The following is a 20,494-nucleotide window of genomic DNA, read 5'->3' on the forward strand; positions in this document are numbered from 1 at the left end:
TAGGACGGGTGCCCATGTGCCTGAGATCAGATTGTTTTGAATAGCAGTGTCCGTTGTAGCCACAGCTGCAGCCCCAGCCTCTCGCAGCTACAGTAGCTGAGGGCGTAAGGGGCAGCTGCATTCAACACTCAGTTCCTTCTCATCACCCATGGTGCGAGAAAGTATCAGCAGCATCTGTGGCTTCATGCAACACAACAGTTTCCATTCACTTGGTGAATTCTTTCCTTATTTACTTTTCTTCATTCTGGCACACTGCTTTCATTTTGGTGAACTCCAAATCTCCCAGCTTTAAGACCTGACATGCAAGTTCACCATGGCCATTCATGAACACTCCAGATGCCTCATCTGCCTGGGAGACATCATCATGGACTGTGGATCTCAAACCCCAATCCACAGGGCGCTTTAGAACTAGCAAGTTCCAACCTGCCACCCAGGGACCTGCTAAGTGTTGTCAGAATAGGAGCTGAACTCAGACAGCCAACCCCAGTGCTGGGAGCAGATTGGCAGAACGCTGGGGGTTCTGATTGGTCCTATTTAAACCTAGCACAGGAACGGGAAGTTGTCCATACAACTGGAATCCACCTTGCTCTGGACTGTGTGTCTTGTGCTTCCTGTTCCTATTGCCCTGGCTTGACTTCCTCATATTCCAATGTGGTCTGACTCTGGTTATCAATCCATAGTTCTGCTCTCAAGTTGGTCTCCTGCTTTTTATCTTCAAATAACCTGACCCCGCCTGCTTCCTGACACTCGACGCTTGGTTTGCCCTCTGGGCTATCTTGGACTCTGACCTTCTGGTATCGGACACAGCCTGGCTCCCAATTCCTGTTTTGACCACTAGGTCAGACCATCCACATCTTGGTCTTGACAGAGGGGCACATTCCAGATCACAGCTCCATATGCCACTTCTTGAAAGGTCCTTTTAGAAAAGAACACAAAGATGAGGCTGAAATTGTTCTTGAAGGAGAAATCCGTACAACCTCAGCTCACAGCCACCAAGAAGCCCAGGAAAGACACTCGGCACCGGCTACATGCACTACTACCTACACCTCTCATGCAGTACCCTTGCATAGATCTCACTCGGCTACCATGTCTGTGCCATGAGAGGGAGGGCGGGAGAAAGTAAGTAAGAACTGCTCTGGTCAGGACTTCAGATCCAGATCACCCTCACCAACTCTGAGTAAGACACAGCTCCTTGGGTGTCCTTTCCGAGAGCTCGCAGTCTAAACATTCTCCCTAGCGTCTCAGCACCTAAGGGTAACTCGACACTGACAGCTTCTTCATACTGGAAGGACTGCACTGCCTCCATCACTGTGTCAGCACAGAATGTTCCGGTGCCAACCCCAGCACCAAAGACCTATGGAGACTATCACCTAGCCTCTGGTACCAAATCACTTCCTCAGCATCCATCCCTACTCCAGTACCAGATCTCAGCTACAAAACCATTTATAGTACCAGCAGACCTATCAATCAGTCCAATACCCAAGTCTCTTTCTCTATATCATTGTACAGAGGTGATCCTTAACCAGCTCTCTCCTTTGGCTTCAGTCCATCCCACACTGTGCAGACCCCATATCCTGGACAGGACTGCTCCTCAGCTGGAGGAAACTTACTCCTAGATGTCCTCCACTCCTGAATGCACTGGCAGGGATCTCCCTTCGCCAGACTCCAATCTCCACCCTGGGTGACCCAATGGGGGATTAGCAGGGAGATGAGAGAGGTCTAGAAAGACATGCAGACCCTAACACGTACCCTCCTTAGTACCTGTGTGCCCACTTCCACAGTTTCGCTACCAACGGAACAGTATTGGTCTCGCTGGAATATAAAAACTCTTATGTCAGAAAAGCTACTCCTACAGTTTCTTAACTGACATCCCCTTCTCCGAGGAGACAGCTACAACCTCCTCCATCTGCTCTGCTTCCCCAACCTTAGCAGGTACAGGAAGAGTACATCAGTGTGGATTACCAACCTGCCCTAGTCCAGGAGCCACTTTCTCTTCTCCCGATGAGGCCATAAATCCACCTTCTTCAACATCTCAGGATGAGTTTAAGATTTTTCATGATCTCCTCAAGAGGACTGCTGAGACTCTGGACATTCCTCCTAAAGTTATTCAGGACAAACAACATAAATGGTTGGTGATTATCCATGCTGCAACACTGGGCAGAATAGCAATGCCCATAAATAGGGGCCTTCTTCAGCCTGCTAAAGTGACCTGGCATACTCCCACCTCCATCCTATCAATCTCAAAGAAAGCAGACAGGAAAATATTAGGTCCCTGCAAAGGAATTTGAGTATTTCTTCCAGCAGCTGATTGATGGCCCAAGAGAAGGCTAAGCAGCAAGAGAGGCTGCTAAGAAAACGCATCAAGAAAGAGACAAAGACTGGACTTTCAGCTACAAGGTGTATTTCTCCACCAGTCTCCAAAGGATGGTGGCAAGTCACCAAGCCTTGCTCTCAAAGTATGCTTTTCTCCTTTGGGGCAGGCTGTTGTCATGGATAATCTGCCACAGGAACAGCAGAGAGAGAAGAAGACCCTGATGACAGAGGGCTAACTGACCAAGAATCCCCCTGCAGGCCATGCTGAATGCCTCTGACCCAGCAGCAAGCACAATGACATCTGTCATCACCATGAGATGTGCTTCCTGTCTCTAGGCATCTGGAATCCCCTGGAGGCCAGATTACCTGTGCGGATCTTGTATTTGAGGCTACTGATATCTTTACCAGTTCTACAGATGTGAGACTATGTAGCACTAAAGCAATTCTGGACCATTGGAACTTTACGTACCTACATCTCAGGGCAGATCTACACTACAGCTTAAAATCTAAGTGGCATCACTCAGGGGTATGAAAAAGATACTCCCCCCAACGAGCAACCCAAGTTACAGCCACCTAAGTGCTGTCTACACTGATGGCACATCAGCGAGAGAGACTCTCCCGCCGACATAGCTTCCGCCTCTCCCGTCGGCATACAGTGTCTTCACCAGATGCGCTAAAGCGGCTCAGCTGCATTGGTGCATCTGCGCCGATTTAGAGCTTCTAATGTAGACCTGCCCCTCAGAGGAGCCAACTACAAGTGTAAAAGCACTTGTTTGAATCCACATGAAAGAGACCAGTTCCACGTACCCTATCGCAGTAGTCTTCCATCCACCATGCTGCACCTCCTCCCAGGATACAGCTTCTACGCAAGTGTTGAGAGCCCAGCAGGACAGCCTATCAATTTAAGAAATGTCAGTGATGGAGAATCTACCAGGACCCTTGGTAAATTGTTCTAGTAGTTAATTACTCTCACTTAAAAATTTACATCTTAGGGGGGAGGGATAGCTCAGTGGTTTGAGCATTGGCCTGCTAAACCCAGGGTTGTGAGTTCAATCCTTGAGGGGGCCACTTAGGGATCTGGGGCAAAATCAGTACTTGGTCCTGCTAGTGAAGGCAGGGGGCTGGACTCGATGACCTTTCAAGGTCCCTTCCAGTTCTAGGAGATGGGATATCTCCATTATTATTATTATATCTTATTTCCACTCTGTATTTGTCTAGCTTCAACTTCCAGCCATTGGATCACGTTATACTTTTCTCTGCTAGATTGAAGACCCCTTTATGAAATCGGTTTCCTCTATAGGTACTTATAGACTGATCAAGTCATCCCTTAACCTTCTCTTGGTTAAACTAAAATAGTCATAGATTTCCTTGAATTTATCTATAAGGCATGTTTTCTAATCCTTCAATCAATCAATCTCAGGGCTCTTCGCTGAACCCTCCCCAATTTATCAACATCCTTGAATTTTGAGCACCAGAACTGGACACAGTATTCCAACAATAGTCACACCCGTGCCAAATACACGAGTAAAATAACATCTTTACTCCTACTCGGGATTCCCATTTATGGCTCCAAAGGATCGCATTTGCTCTTTTGGCTACAGTGTCACACTGGGAGATGCTACCAAGGCTTACAAGCACGAACAACTTGACCAATGGACTGAACATTACAAAGACTTCTATTCAAAGGATGCCATTATCTGTGATACTGCCTTAGCTGCTATTCCCCTTCTTCCTACGATGCAGGAGCTGGACCAGACACTAACTCTTGAAGATGTAGAGAAAGCTATCAAAGATTGCACATGGGAAAGCAGCAGACAAAGATCAGATACCTCTCCAGCTCCTAAAGGCAGAGGAAAGGAAGCTTGTGAGTGACAACTATGCACTTTTCTGCACCTGTTGGGAAGGAAGCCACATACCCCAGGATCTGAAAAATGCGAAGATAATTACTGTATATAAAAATAAAGGGGACAGAGCAGACTGCAACAACTATCAAGTGATATTTGCTCAGTGTGGTCAACTTAAAAGATGCTTAAAAGAGTCTTGCTGAAAAGACTAAGTCCTTGCTGAGAGAGTCTACCAAGAGCCAGAGTGGGTTCAGATCTAGACACTCCATGACTGACATGTCCTTCATATTGCACTTGTTGCAAGAAAAAAAAAGCCGTGAACAGGCATCTCTCTACATAGCATTCATTGACCTACAAAAGGCCTTCAATACGGTTAGCAGGAACGGCATCTATAGGATTCTGTTGAAAATTGGATGTCCACAAAAGATCCTCTCCCTATTCAAGGAGGTCCACGAGGGAATGAAGACAACCATACAATATGAAAATGAAACAGTTTAGTATTGATACTGGTATGAAGCAAGGCTGCATCAAAGCCACCAGCTTTGGCATCTTCTTCTCTATTCTTCTTAAGTAAGCCTTTGGAAATGATCAATCTGGCATACTAATTGAATCAAGGATGGACAGTAGCTTGTTTAACATCAGATGGTTCAAGAGCAGAAGGCATGTCACCCAGCTCATTATTCAGGATTGTTTTTCCACAGATGATGCTGTATTTGTCTCTAATTCACCTGATGAACTGCAGGTCATGATGAACATGTTCTCTGATGCATGCACCAAGTTTGACATGGTAATCAGTATCAATAAACAGTTAGGTCACAAGATACCAACTTTCCACCTAAAATTGATGTCAGTGAAGCTCTGGATAATATGGATCTCTTCTGCTATCTCGGCTCAATTCTTACCAGCTCACATAACCTTGATAGAGAACTTGATACTAGAATCAAAGCTTCTGTCACTTTTGGCAAACTTACATCACGTGTTTGGAGCAACAAGTTGCTAATCCTGAACACAAAGGTGTCCGTGTATCAGGCTTGTGTCCTTTGTACCCTCCTTTAGGATTGTGAGAGCTGGGTTACATACTCCAAGTAGGAGCAAAGATTGAACCGTTTCCACCTCCGCTGTCTTAGAAAAATCCTTGGCGTTACTTAGGACCAATGGATCACCAACGATGAGATCCTTGAGAGAATCAGCCTACAGTCTACGCAGACTATGCTGGATGTTCACAGGCTTTGCTGGTTGGGACACATGGAACGCAGGCCGAAGGCTGTGCTCTTAAGAACTGCCTGCAACGCATAGGAAGGCCAAAGTGCCAATACAGCAACAAGGTCAAGCCAGGTCTCAAGAAATTCAGCATTCCCACTGGGAAAATCCTGCTCAGTTTGAAGTCAGATTAAGGCTAGTACAATCACTGTGGAGTGCCATCACAGAGCCCAGGCTGAGGCCTGCAGGCAAGCCAGGAAGCAGAGTATGCTTCAACCTCCATCTGGCAAGTGGACCTGTAGCAACTGGAAGGTTTGCTGCTTGCGCATTGGGCTCTTTTCCCATACCAAACACCACTTGTGGTCTTTGTTGCGTTTTCTTTAATCTGTCAAGATGTTGGCTGGAGCACTGGGAGCTAGTGTTCAGCTGATTATCCACCAAGACCCCCAAAATCTTTCAGATCGCAGCTTCCCAGGATAGCATCCCCCATCCTATGAGGCCTACATTATTGGTTCCTAGATGAAAGCATTTATATTTAGTGATGTTAAAATACATTGTTTGCACTCAATTTACCAAGCAATCCAGGTCACTCTGAACCAGTGACCTGCCCTCTTCATTATTTACCACATCCCCCAATTTTTGGGTCATCTGCGAACTTTATCAGTGATTTTATGTTTTCTTCCAAGTCATGGATGAAAATATTAAATAGTGTCTGTCAATGGCTCTGGGACCCCACTGGAAATAGATCCATGATGGAAGGCCTCAATATGTCTTTACACACATAACTGGACATATGAATTTGCATACTTTGGGGAGAATGGCATATAAAGAGAAAGGATTAGGAAACGTATGGTCTATTTCTTGACGTGTATGATCAGTGATCCATTGTTGTACACTGTAACCATATTATTTCCACTTTACATATGCTATTCATCGAACACTTAGTTTGTCTTCTCTTATTGCCAGTTCTTTCTTCAGGGAACCAGCACCCCCGATTTTTACCTACATAAGCAAAAAATAATTTTTTTATCTACCCCCCCACCCATGCCCAAATATTGCCTTGATGAAAACTTCCAGAAGTCTTGTGACCCTGCAAGATTCCACTTAGCATTTTAAAAGTGCATTTAGTTAAAATTCAGCAGGAAGACAAAAGCACAGATGTATTTTAAAAAGTGTTCAACAGTGACCAATAGGTATATACCTACCTAAAAGTGACAAGACAAACTATTATAAATAGCACACTTAGCAGATTATCCAGACACACTGAATTTTCCCAATGGATTTAGTGAGATAGAGTCAGTTTCTGCAGATTTGTTTTCTTCAGAAAAGATTCCTCGATGAGAAGTCTCTAGACCAATTTAGAAAATGTCAGGAAAAAAAAACATGCTATCAAAACAAGAGTGTGTCCACCATATAAGCCACCTAGTTTTATGATAGCTCTCTTCAGACAAGGGCCTGTGTGTATGGAGGGCAAGCCAGGAGACAAGCCAGATAAAACTGAAGGAAGTTTAAGTGATGTGGGATCCATTTCTTTAAATAGCTTCTCTGACTTCAGTTTCATGTTTCAGCATTTCTGACAAATAATGAGGTGGGAGAAGAGCAGTTCAGGTTTCTGTGGAATGAACAGAGGTAAGTTTGGGTCAGCAGTGAGGGACAATAGAAAGGCATAAATCATAGTGCCTATCCTTCCCAGTGGCTCTACTTCACTCAACAGCATCATGGAGCCCACACTTGATTTTCTTGTACTCAGAAGTAGAGAGCTGCTCAGAAAACAACTGTCCATTTTCCCATTAATAACAGCAGCACTTTTCAATAAGTTTTTTATAATGTTGGTGTTTTTTAATCATTTCAAGTCGTGTTATGGACAAAAATGCATAGGAACATGGGAAAAAACAGGTTCCAAGCATGTGGAGACTGGAGTGCCTCATATCAGGGATTAAACATGATCAACCTTATTAAACCAACCAACCAAGTTTATTTATAGAAGTCTGTACATTTGTAATGAACTCAGCTAGGACACCAATGAAACAAAAACAAATAAACCCATCCCTTCCCAATGAGCGGGAGGTGTCACTCACCTTTACATGCACTTAAAAAAGCAAAAATAAGATTACATCTTCATACACAATTAGTTCTGTAACTATTCAAGAAATGGAGTCCCTTGATGCATTATTCTCAACGCAGAGTGATTTGCATACAGTAACTCCTGGGCTATTGCCTCTGTTCGACAGTATTTCCGCAGAAACCATTGAGACTTCCAGAAGGCGGCAAGTGGTAGCTGATAACTGGGGATGCTCAGGACATAACCACTTTACAAGTTCTGCACACTAAATTCACTGTGTGAACCTGTCTCTTTAATTTGATAAACTCCATTAATTAATGTGGGAAAACAAAGCAGATGTACTATTTACAACACTATCAAGGTCTCATCACTGTTTATTATAAAGCCTGTTTCTTAGTTTGTAATTCGGTTGTAGACGTTTACTCTGGGATGAAAAGCATGTAAAAAGAATTTAGGAGTAAAAAGTTTCTATGTAGTCATTGTAACCCACAATAGTTTTTAGTAATTTTTGTAGGCAATTCAAGTTTTGCCTTGCACAATTTTGCAGTTCTTTAGTAAATCTTCAGAAATTTTGATAGTTGGGAAACTGTCTACTGCAAATAAAGTTTTTTTATTACATATATGTAACATCATTGTAGTTGCTGCGAAACCAAAATGATACCAAATGCATATCTATCCAGTGGATCATGATGTCTATGACGCGATAATGGCAGATTCCATAAATCCACTTTTTAAAAAAATGTCAAAAGGACATATGTAAATGAGAGCCCACAACAGCTCCAGAGAAGTTGCTACAGACAGACAATCAAGGGAAAGTCTATGATTACATATTTACACAACAGTCCATAAAGGAGTTCCAAAGCTATGGACTATCTAGTAAATAAGCTATTAAAAAGTCCACAATTTGTTTACACAGCAAATATGAGCTGCTTCAGAGGTGGAATTTTTTTATACACAGTTCATTATATCAATTTTCACACAATTACATGACATTTCTTTAAAACTACTGTTAAAAAATTAACAAAAGGAAATTAAAATAAGAGCTAGATTAAAGTTTCATTAAGGATCCAACAAGCAAGTCACCAAGAGTCAGACTCAGGTTTAGATATCACCACTATATGGGCTCTTAGAAAAATCATGCTACAACACTCCATGAGGAGGTGTCAGGATCTTCCATTCCTTCAAGCCTCAATTTAGAAGAGCATCCTTATTTGTTCAGCACTTAAGCTCATGCTTTGGTACTTAACTCAATCAGGGCCTCTGAATTGTCAGACCTCTAATGCTTTTTTAATTTAGTTCTTAGTTCAGTATATTCAGTTGTATTTGTTTTGAAAAGCTCTTTGTTAAATGCCACTTATATTTACACTTGGATTTTTACACCTGAGTGATTATCAAGCAGTCATCTTGTTTCTAGTCAAACATTCCATAAAGCCATACAATCCTTGTGCTAGTGTTTTACTGCACCTGTACCAGTTATATATAGAAAATATGTATCAGCAACTGCCCTCATACATTTTCAGTACAGTTTCTACCTTGTCCTTCCCCTTCCACACAATATGAACTGATTTTTTTTAAAGCCAAGTTTAGAATTGTTCACAAAGCAAAAAAACCAAAAACCACAAACAGGTTGAAGCCCAGTAAAGACAAGGTGACATGAGAAAGATGGGACGTTGAATGATTAGTTGGATTTGTAGAAGAAATATAGGAGCCTACCTAATGAGTGCCCAGGGGCATCCCAGAAGGATCTACTTCATTCAGTTACAGCAAGAGACTCAGGCTACACTACAAATCTACAGAGGACGAGTCTCCTACAAGAGCTGTTTGTGGAACTCTCAACAAGTATGTGTGAGTAAAAAGGGGAACGTGAAGGTACACAGCTATATAAGCCAGGCCTGTTTATTAAGAATCACATTTAATGAGTTTCTTTCTTTCAATTTCAGATGCTCAAATACAGCTGGTAGAAATTCAAAACAGCCGTAAAGAAATGTGACAGACTGATACAAATAGTACTGCAGCATAAAAAAATGATAAAAAACACCTGAAAAAAAGTCACGTAACACCCTCCCCCCCAAAAATTTACACTTTGAACCTAAGCCAGTTTTTGAAGTTTCCCTTCTCCAGAGCTAGGAGGAGGAAGAAGAGATGGAAGAAAGTGCAGATGACCTTCAAGCCACAAAGGTCTTGTGCCAATGTTTACTCGCCATGCCTGTGGTGGTACGTAAGGAGAGATCACCAAGTGCCGATGCTGCCACCACCAAAGAGATTCCTACCGAAATCCCAACTTGAGGCTAATACTGAACACTTAGAGTAGACCAACGAGCTGCATCAAGTTAAAAAAGAAAATTAAACTAAAAGAAGTGGGAGAACCCCAAATAGCACAGATCCACATTTGTGAAAGGGCAAGAAGGGAGGTCTATACAGTAAATAGTCAAATGGTTTATGTTACAGATGACTGGCAGTTTTAAAGAGTCTCTTCCCAGCTCCATTGCTGCTCCAACCCAGAAGGGAAACTGAAAAGGGAGGAAGAAGAGAAGTTGGGACATCATCATGGAGCATGCAGGATCGGAAGCAGCGGAGTGGGTATGCTCAAATAAGCCCCCGCCTTTTCTTGTAGTCTTCCAGGTTCAATGATCGCCGAGGGGCACCATCTTTTGCTGGTGGAGCTTTGGAGGTGATGGCAAGCGTCTTAGACTCTGTGGGGAAATAACAGAAAGTCAGTGCTAGAAGTCATGGAAGTGGAAGTTCTTTTGCTTGGTGGTAACGGTAGGAGAGAAGAGATTTCAGCCTTCCCTGCAAAAAAATAAACGAAGCTTCTTTGTGACAACTTCACCTTGGAAATATGTTTAGCTTCTCTGCTAAACATAAATTAATAGTACATTGAACTAAGGGCATTTCCAATTATGTGACAAACATGTTCAATTTTGACTTTGCACCTCTTAAACCTGCTCTCTGCCACCAACGCTTCCATCTCCGGAAGAAACTACTCTGAAGTTACTAATGTTGCAATGCAGCATGTGAGACAGCAGTGTTCTGACAACGAAGGACATTTGTTACATGAGCATAGCAGAGACACAGGACACACCTCACAGGGGGGTGAAACCAGTCAAGTTTTCTATGCAACATTTCTTTACTTCCATAATAAAAAGCTTTGTCCAAGCCATGTTTTTTCACATTGAGTAGTGCAGCCTCCCTGACTCCCATCTCATTCTCCTTCAATCCATCCAACATACTAATGTCAAGATGCAACTTCAAAGAATCTATCTGCTCTGAGCACATACAGTCACTCTCAGATCCCGATACTGGTTCTTTCTCAGAAGTAAAAGCCACATTTTGCAAAATCCCAACTCATCACCCATTCTTACATTAGATTTAAGCTCCCTGCCATGGCATACACTGCGTTGTCCACCTTTTGGCTCTTCTCTTTGGATTTGCCTCCCTTGTTCGCTTCATTCCTCCAAAGCCCTTTGCTCCCACTACCCGCTTGTGTGTCCTTCAACTTTTGTCTTTCTGACTTCTTCCACGCTGATCTTTATGCCTACAAGGCCCTTCTTGGCCTGTTCTGCTACAACTTAATGTTCTCCTTCATTTCCCTCCTGAAACTACTACTTGGGAACATAGGAACTTCCATATTGGATCAGTCCCATGGTCCTCTTCAGAGAGCCCTGCTAGCTCTAGTCCTCCCAGCAACCTGATGCAAGTTAATCATCATTCACACTATGTTACACCCCCACCCACTCCCTACATTTATAAAGTTGTCTGTTTAGATTGCAAGCTCTTTGGGACAGGGGCCTTGTCTTCCTATGTGTCTCAAGCCCATTGCTGGCACTGCTTAAACAAACGCCACCATCAAAAAGACTATGTAGAGAGGTACCCACAAGTTCACCGCTACAATTAACATCTTATCTCCTTACCTCATTAGGCTACTGTCCTGGTGCCCCAAGCGTTTTACTAGCAACATGCATCTCAAAGCAAAGTCACAGATGTTCCTGTGGTACAGCACCTTCTCTTAAAGGTACTTGCCAAGGCCTAACAAAGCCTGTAAGTTCCATTCCCAAATCCGCTGCTGATCCAGACAGCAGTTGATTCCCAAATAAAACTGGCAGCCCTGGTCCATATACTTCTGTAATCTAGCAGAACCATAAAATCACCTCCCTGCACATACATAAGAGACACCCACCTGAGCTGGGAACCTGGAGATCAATCTTTACATCAAAGTCATGCACTTTGAACAGGTCCTCTGAGAGGTCACTAGCTGATTTCGAATTCACCTCTTTGTCCTTCCCCTGACCCTGAAATTTAAACAAAGTTTCAGCAGAAGCAGCAGCAGCACAAATCTGACAAAGCAGAGTCAAAGCCAGAGATGAGAAAGTTTTATTAGCCAACAACATGTTCAGTCTGTTCTTCTGTTGTAACAGAGGCTACACATTTATCCTAATTATGAGCTTAATTGTAAAAAGTGAGTGAAAATTCACAAAATGTCACAATAACCTAGAACAACAAACAGATAAAAAGAGGTCCAAAATGGAGACGAAGACTGAATTAGTCCAACCTAAAAGGCCTGCTGATATAACTCAAGGCCAGTGTTGAGATAGTGCCAGGTAAACAAGAGAAGTATGGAACTGGAAATCAATTAACCAAAATGGGTATGTAGAAAATTAGGCCTAATCGGTGAACAAAATAATGAGGGGATGGGGTATTGCCCCACCACTCCCTTTTGGGGGTCTTTAAAAGACTTTGGGGGAAAACAATTGAAGGACAAATATGGACGCTGGCTAAAAGACTGGCGAACAGGAAAAAGCGAGCTTCACCATCAGGGCTGCCATTCTCACCATCTCTCAGACCTTGCGATCCACCGTGAAACCATTAGGCCTCCATCATCCTAATCCTGAAAATATGTCCTAACCAGACTGGGGGCCAGAGGTGGGGGGTGCAAAAGGGACCCAAATGACATTGCCATCTCCACCTGAATCCTGACCACCACTTGGGTAAAAGACCGTCTTCCCTGTCCCCTTGTGTCCCCTTTCCCTCCCCCACTAATTTTCTTCTCTTTTCTATCCCTCTCCTTTTTCCTTCTGTCTAATAAAAGCCTGGCTTAGCTGGCTAAGACTGTGTATTTCACAACACTGCTGTAACCAAAAGGTAAATAAAAGCAGCTCAAATAACTTCTTTTCTTTCCTCCAAAAGGACAGCTATTACCACCTTTAATGTCATGTAATACCCTGCTAATTAGAGGGTGTGGAGAAGTTTCTTTTTGAAAATGCTCTCCAGCAAAAGGGTACAAGGAAAATAAGGTTTTCATGTTAACTTAATAGTTTACATTTCAAATGCTTTCTTTTTCCCTCCCCCGTTCTGTATTTTTAATAAAAGGTTAAATTTAATGGTGTTTGCGCCATGGTACTAAGCAGCCTGAGGTCTCTGTACCTCAAACCTTGTGTAACACTGTTTAATACTGGACAGTAACAGGGTCACGTTAACACCTTTAATTCTTTGGGCCTATACATTCCATCTCAATTAATACAACACTTCTCTATAGCCATGATTCCAAGGCCCTATGATAATACAAATAAATAGCAATGGTACCTTAAAATTACACTGCAGGATTCTAAATAAAAATCTGGAGGAACACAGCAGAGGAGGGATGCAGTACTTGCCTTGCCCATATCCTTTGGAGCGTCCGGTAAAGCACCAGATCCATATTTTGCATTTAGTTGGGCGAGGATGGCAGCTTGGACAGCAGGATCCCTGGACTACGAGCAAGAGAGACAGTGAGCAACTGTATTTCTTTGGCGAGATCTGCCCTGACATTAAAACTCAAAACACTCAGATTCAGAGAGCTTAAGGCCCAAATGGGCCATTAGATCATTTAGTCTGATTTTCTCTATATCACACAGTTACCCCTGTATTGAGCCCAATAACTTGTGTTTGGTGAAAGCATAACTTCCAGGAAAGCATCCAGTCTTGATCTGAAGACATCAGGAGGGGGAGAATCCACCATTTCCCTTGGTGATTTGTTCCAATGATTAATGACCCTTACTGCTAAAAAAAACCCAAAAACCCTGTGCCTAATTTCCAACTTGAATTTTTCTGGCTTTAGCTTCCAGCTATTGGATCTTGTCATGCTTTTCATTTCTACATTAAAGAGCCCTTCAGTATGGGGTATTTTTTCTCCATAAAAGGTACTTGTACACTGGAATCAACTCACCTCAATCTTTTTTGATAAGCTTAAGTCTCTTACTGTAAAGTTTCAGAGTAGCAGCCGTGTTAGTCTGTATCCTCAAAAAGAACAGGAGTACTTGTGGCACCTTAGAGACTAACAAATTTATTAGAGCATAAGCTTTCGTGGACTACAGCCCAGTTCTTCGGATGCATATGCATATACGTATATGCATATACATATACATATATGCATATGCATCCGAAGAACTGGGCTGTAGTCCACGAAAGCTTATGCTCTAATAAATTTGTTAATCTCTAAGGTGCCACAAGTACTCCTGTTCTTTTTACTGTAAAGAATCTTCTCCAGTCTTCCAGTAATTTGCGTGACTCTTCTCTGCACCCTCGCCAACTTTTCAACATCCTTTTAAACATCCTGTGGACTCCTAAACTCTATGCAGTATTCCAATGTGCTACAGAGGTAAAAACCCCTCCCTACACCTACTCCCATTTGTACAAGGATCACATAGCCCTTTTTTGCCACAGCAGTGCACCATGAAGTCATGTTGAGCTGCTTGTTCACTATGACCCCTAAATCCTTTTCAGAGTCACTGCTTTCCAGTCCACAGTCCCTCTCTTCCCCCTCGGCTGTTTTAGGAAACTGAATATTTTAAGCGTTAAAACATATATTATGTTCCAGAGTCTCACTGTGCAGCTATACCAGCACAGAGCAGGTTATTGTCCCAAAGCTGTCCTATATTTCTAGTGAGTTCCAGAGCACCATCATCTCCCCGCTCCTCCATGTCCAGGCCTGGATCACTACATCTCCAATACACTTCACCAAGAATAATGGGCTATAACACCTTTTCTCTGCAGTGGGTGTACCGATTCTGGCCTGAGTATGTAGCACCATTGTATCTGGACAACTGTTCCCAATAGTCCTTCCTGACTGTGCCACTACAGTATATTTATTCTTTTCCTTTCTATTCCACAAACGGACAGTCTGCACTGCTCCCTACCATCCTCCATTTGCCTTGGACTGACTTCAGTGTTATACTTACATTGGAAACTATTGTGGGCTTGCACTGCCGCCTAGTAAAAGGGTCCATTTGCTGGTTTTTCATATTGTGACTTTCAGCCTGCAGAAGAAGCAATGAACAGTCTTACATAGCTCACTACTTTCACCTGTCTTGCCTTTGTCAACCCCCCTACAGACACCCATAGCCATCTGCAGCATCAAGGTTAGAAGGACAGCAAGCACCACCAATAACCTCTACTAGATCATATCCACAAATTTTACACTCCAATCACTCTACTCCCTGAAAGACAAAGTGGAGAGACTACTTGCATACCTCTCACTGTTGTTGTGAGGCTTAATTAGTGTTTGTTAAAATACTTTAAAGTCCCTTGAATGAAAAGCACTACAGGGCAGAGCAGTATTTCCCTCCATTACTATACTCCCTTAAGTCTGGATTTCTGACTTATGCAATGCCCAGTATGCCAATATTACAACCACCATGGAAACCAGCTGAGAATGGGGCTGGTCATGGGAGGGGCAAGTAATTTCTTTATAATACCACTTTGAGTTTTGTTTTGTTTTTAAAGAACATCTTGTAGGATAAAATAAAATGTGGTAAACCTCACCATGTAATTAGCTACCTGCCACTCCCCTACAAATTCCTTTTTTTCTGGTAGCCCAAGTATTGCTTCAACATTCCTTACCACTAGAGCCTTCTCGGACTCCACAATGTTCCATTCTCTATTCCTCTGGTTGATGTAACTGCAAAAAAGAAGGGGGGCAGAGAGGAGGGGAGAGGAGACAGAGTACAACAACAGTGTTATTTAATGCACACTACCCAAAAGCAGGAAATCATAGAAACCCAGGACTGGAAGGGACCTTAATAGGACATCTAGTCAAGTCCCCTTCACTGAGGCAGGGCTACGTATTATCTAGAACGGCAGTTCTCAACCAGGGGCCCGAGGCCCCCTGGGGTGCCGCAAGCAGGTTTCAGGGGGTCCGCCAAGCATGGCTGGCATCAGACTTGCTACAGCCCAGGACAGAAACCCAAAGCCCCGCCGCATGGGACTGCAACCGGGGCCCCAAACCCCACCACAAGGGGTGGAATCTGAAGCCTGAGCAACTTAGCTTTGTGGTGCCCCCTTTGGTGTGGGGCCCCAGGCAATTTCCCTGCTTGCTACCCCCTAGTGGCGGCCCTGGCTTTTATATGCAGAAAACAGTCATCATGGCACAGGCGAGCCATGGAGTTTTTATAGCATGTTGCAGGGGGCCTTAGAAAGAAAGGTTGAGAACCCCTGATCTAGAAGATCATCCCTGACAGGTATTTGTCTAACCTGTTCTTAAAAAAACCTCCAAAGGAGATTCCACAACCTCAGTAGATAATTTGTTCCAGTGCTTAACTACCCTTGCAGTTAGACATTAGGAAAAATTTCCTAACCTAAAGCTCACTTGCTGCAATTTAAGCCCGTTGCTTCTTGTCCTGTCTTCGGTAGATATGGAGAACAATTCCCTCCTCTTCATAACAACCTTTTATGTACCTGAAGACTGTTTTGTCCCCTCTCAATCTTCTCTTCTCCAGATTAAACAAATCCAGTGTTTTCAATCTTTCCTCGTAGGTCATGTTTACTAGACATTTCATCTTTTTTTTTTTTTACTCTCCTCTGTATTTTCTCCAATTTGTCCACATCTTTCCTAAAGTGTGGTGCCCAGAACTGGACAAAGTATTCCAGTTGAGGCCTTACCAGGGCTAAGTAATCCTTTATGTCCCTGGCTAGTTTAATTTCATTTTGTGCCTTGGCCTTTCTAATTTTTTCCTTTATGCTCATTTTTTAATAGTCATTTTATTTAAATGATTGCTCCCACTGGCAATCATTTTCTGGCACACAACTCTTTATTTGAGATGGTTGGGAAGAAAGATTTCATTTTTGACAACAAGAAACTGATTCTGGTGCATATGATCAGATGGAGAGAAACAGCAAGTGAATAAGTAGCATAATTAGCAATCAAGGTATTCAGGTGATAAGTACATGTACAGGAAAGAAGTGCCAGAACTTGCAAATAGCACTAAATTTTTTTTTATTGGTTTCTCTCTTCTGTTGCCTTTTTATTAATGTGCTCTGAAGGGACAATGCCAACTTCAGGTACCTACCTGATTGCAGAAATGTTTTTTGTCCGCTGGCGGTCCAGGGCCTCTGCTCTTTCTTCCAGTTCATTAAGCTGATCTTGAATCTGTTTTGCCTTGTCCTGGTCCCCCAAGTCCTCTGCCATAGCCTTCAACCAACCAGTAATTTGTTAGGCATAATTCTCCACCACAGGGCTAGTCATAGATATTAGGGATAGACCTAGAGTCATCTAGCCTGTTTTACTTCAGTGGCGTTCTTACTTCTACCACTAGAATAAGAGGATCTCATTTTTTGTTCCTATACAGAAGGCTGCTATAGTTTGATTAAAACTCATCTTTCCCCTGCCTAGTACAGGAAAAGACTGATTATTATTGCAATTATGAATTTTAGTTTAGTTAATGCAATGGGAGTTTAAATCAGCCTCCTCATTCAATGAGATATACCAGGGGTAAGCAACATATGGCATGGGTGCCAAAGGTGGCACGCCAGCTGATTTTCAGTGGCACTCTTACTGCCCAGGTCCTGGCCACCGGGGGGGCTCTGCATTTTAATTTAATTTTAAATGAAGCTTCTTAAACAATTAAAAAAATCTTACTTTACATACAACAATAGTTTAGTTATATATTATAGACTTATAGAAAGAGACCTTCTAAAAACGTTAAAATGTATTACTGGCATGCGAAACCTTAAATTAGAGTGAATAAATTAAGACTCGGCACAGCACTTCTGAAAGGTTGCCGACCCCTGAGATATACAATACAACCTTTGTCTAGTGTGCCACCTGGTGGCAGTGATCAGACATCCTTTCAGAAAGGAAAAACTCAAAAGCTTCTCTCTCACCAACAGAAGTTGGTCCTATAAAAGATATTACCTCACCCACCTTGTCTCGCTAAAACTGAACACACACCATCACACAACCCACAACTCTGCATCAGTGAATTTCAGTAAATGATGGCTTATCTATAAAGTTAAATCAGTCCAAAGTGTGTAAGAGCAAAGTTAACAGAATGCTAAATCCCTTGTTTTCTTGGGTTTGTATTTTCTAGTATCAAACTTAATGAGAAAACCAAGTGTAGATTTTTTCCTTGGTGTGAGAAGCTACGGCAATTTTTATTCTTCAAAAGGTATTTTAAACTGTTTGACTTTTACGCCTGTGCTATGCACATGACCAAGTAAGCCACTCAAGGCTCTGAATATTCAATTCTCTTCACATGAGACGGTGACATGGAAAGAAACCATAACAGCCAGTAAATGGTTCAGCCATCTATTCCTTTTAATAGGAATTTGAACAGCAGGCTGTAAAAAAACAATATAGGCAAGTGTAGTGAGTCGGTGTGGCTCCCCTCCTGTCCGGAAGAGGGAGCCCACGTGCCGGCACCAGAGTGGGTGGGACCACCACTGCCTGTCCCCGCCCCCCGGAAGTCAAGGGGCGGGACAGGAAGTATAAAGGCCGGCCGCCAGAGCTCAGTTGGCTCTCAGCCACCACAGGGAGCAGACGTGCGGCCGGTAGCTCCTGGCCAGGAGACCGAAGACCGGGGCTTGGACCCTGGCTGGCCTGAGCTACCCCGGGCCCGCTACGAGGAGGAGCCGCCGGAGCCCGTTCACGCCCGCCACTGGGAGAACCCCTGGGAACCGGACCCCACTAACCCTGAGGGTGAGACTGGACCCGAACCCCTTCGCCCCTGCTGCTACCCAGAGGAGCCGCCTGAGGACCATTGGCCGGACTTCTCGGCAGAGCTACCAGACTTGCCGCCGAGCCCGGGCAGAGAGGAGCCCATGGAGATGGACTGGCCTGATCCCGGCGTAACGAACGAGGTAGGCTGTGAGGGGGATCACTGAAGTAGCCCGGGGATAGCCGACCCCGGTCCGGCTGCAACTGAGTGTGAGCCTATGTCAGTGTGTTGCGGCCTGGATACCCCACTGACCAGCAGCGGCAGCAACCGCTGTTAGGGCCCCGGGCTGGAACGCAGTGGAGTGGGTGGGCCTGCGTTCCCCCCTGCCACCCCCTGCACGGGTGGCAGGCTTCCCCCTCACCCAACGCTCGGCTACAGCAAGCCTAAGCGTACCTTACCAGAACTAGTTGCTCGCTCAGCCCCTGCAACCAAGGGCCTGAGCTAACTGTGTTTGCCCCGCCCTGATCCAGGGCCTGGGCTTTGAACTATTCACTCGCTCAGCTCCCTGCAAACAAGGGCCTGAGCTAACTGTGTTTGCCCCGCCCTGATCCAGGGCCTGGGCTTTGAACTATTCACTCACTCAGCTCCCTGCAAACAAGGGCCTGAGCTAACTGTGTTTGCCCCGCCCTGATCCAGGGCCTGGGCTCTGAACTGTCTGCTCGCTCAGCCCCTGCAACCAAGGGCCTGAGCTAACTGTGTTTGCCCCGCCCTGATCCAGGGCCTGGGCTCTGACTGCCTGCGCGCTCAGCTCCCTGCAAACCAGGGCCTGAGCTAACTGTGTTTGCCCCACCCTGATCCAGGGCCTGGGCTTTGAACTCTTTGCTCGCTCAGCCCCTGCAACAAGGGCCCGAGCCTAACTGTGTTGCCCCGCCCTGATCCAGGGCCTGGGCTTTGAACTCTTTGCTCGCTCAGCCCCTGCAAACAAGGGCCTGAGCCTAACTGTGTTTGCCCCGCCCTGATCCAGGGCCTGGGCTCTGAACTATTTGCTCGCTCAGCCCCTGCAGTCAAGGGCCTGAGCTTTAACTGTGGTTGCTCCGACTCTGCACTAAAGAGCCGGAGTTTCGGGACTAACTGACTACTTGTTCCCACAGTAGTGAGTCGGTGTGGCTCCCCTCCTGTCCGGAAGGGTCGAGCCCCGGCTAGGACCTACTACAGCAAGCAATTTTCAAATTCTCCAAAGAGTTTATAGTAGCAACAACGAGGAAAGAAAGTGAGCTTCTACAGCCACCAACTAGGAGCGTCTCACCCTGAGGACAAGAAAGGACAGTCGAGACAGCTGCTGGCTGTTATGCCTCATCAGCAGGTGGCAAGCGCCCTCCAATGGTGAAGGAATGTAATGATTCCGACTGAGATGGATGGCAGGAGAGAGATCACTTGATCATTGCCTGTTAGGTTCACTCCCTCTGGGGCACCTGGCATTGGCCACTGTCGGTAGACAGGATACTGGGCTAGATGGACCTTTGGTCTGACCCGGTACGGCCTTTCTTATGTTCTTATGGGCTCCAGATGTTCTGGAACCCAGCAGTTCTCTGCGTTATATTTGCTGTAGAATTTAAGTCAAGTTGCTGCAGAGTACGTGGTGCTTTGGTTATAATTAGCATCCAAATAAACTTGGATTCTTCAATCAAGAGACCTTTGCACTAAGTAGGCGAGTATCACCTCTTACCTTCTCCTTTAATAGCTGAGTTTTCTTCATGGCATAGTTGGGAGGGGCTTTTCGGAACCTCTCTTTCTCTTTCACAATCTTTCACATGAAGCAGAACAGAAGAGAAGTTATAACAATATATTCATTTTATAATACCTGGAGGAGCTACAAGTGACAGGCCAACTGGTCCCATTAAACATAAGACAATATTTACTTCTCCAGAACTTTTTTTTCAGCTGTATCTGACATCTGCATTCATTACTCTACCAAAACACAAACTAACAAGTTACAACCTTTTACTGTATATTCTGGCCTATAACAGACTAATGACACCAAATCACACTTAGTAAATACTGAGCTAGTAAAGAGTACTATTGTACTATTTTACTCTGCTCAGAGGAGTAACAAAGCGAAGGAACCCTTTGCAAGTCTGCAGCACAAGCCTGAGATTGGGCACAGAACA

General features: G+C 44.2%; 1 protein-coding gene across 2 annotated transcripts in view; it reads right to left on the reverse strand.

Moving 5' to 3' along the window:
* Positions 1–7,775: 7,775 nt before the first annotated feature.
* RTF1 (RTF1 homolog, Paf1/RNA polymerase II complex component) overlaps positions 7,776–20,494 on the reverse strand; it is a 45,991-nt gene continuing 33,272 nt past the window's right edge. For both annotated transcript variants that reach the window (XM_054025653.1, XM_054025652.1), the window contains exons 12-18: positions 20,053–20,130; positions 16,740–16,861; positions 15,295–15,352; positions 14,634–14,711; positions 13,071–13,166; positions 11,597–11,708; positions 7,776–10,112 (exon numbers count right to left, since the gene is read on the reverse strand). In XM_054025653.1, the coding sequence (XP_053881628.1) occupies positions 10,006–10,112; positions 11,597–11,708; positions 13,071–13,166; positions 14,634–14,711; positions 15,295–15,352; positions 16,740–16,861; positions 20,053–20,130 (651 nt within the window). In that variant the 3' untranslated portion in view covers positions 7,776–10,005. The remainder of the gene's footprint in view (positions 10,113–11,596; positions 11,709–13,070; positions 13,167–14,633; positions 14,712–15,294; positions 15,353–16,739; positions 16,862–20,052; positions 20,131–20,494) is intronic.

Source organism: Malaclemys terrapin, chromosome 4, assembly GCF_027887155.1.
Source record: "Malaclemys terrapin pileata isolate rMalTer1 chromosome 4, rMalTer1.hap1, whole genome shotgun sequence".
Classification (NCBI taxonomy): domain Eukaryota; kingdom Metazoa; phylum Chordata; order Testudines; family Emydidae; genus Malaclemys; species Malaclemys terrapin.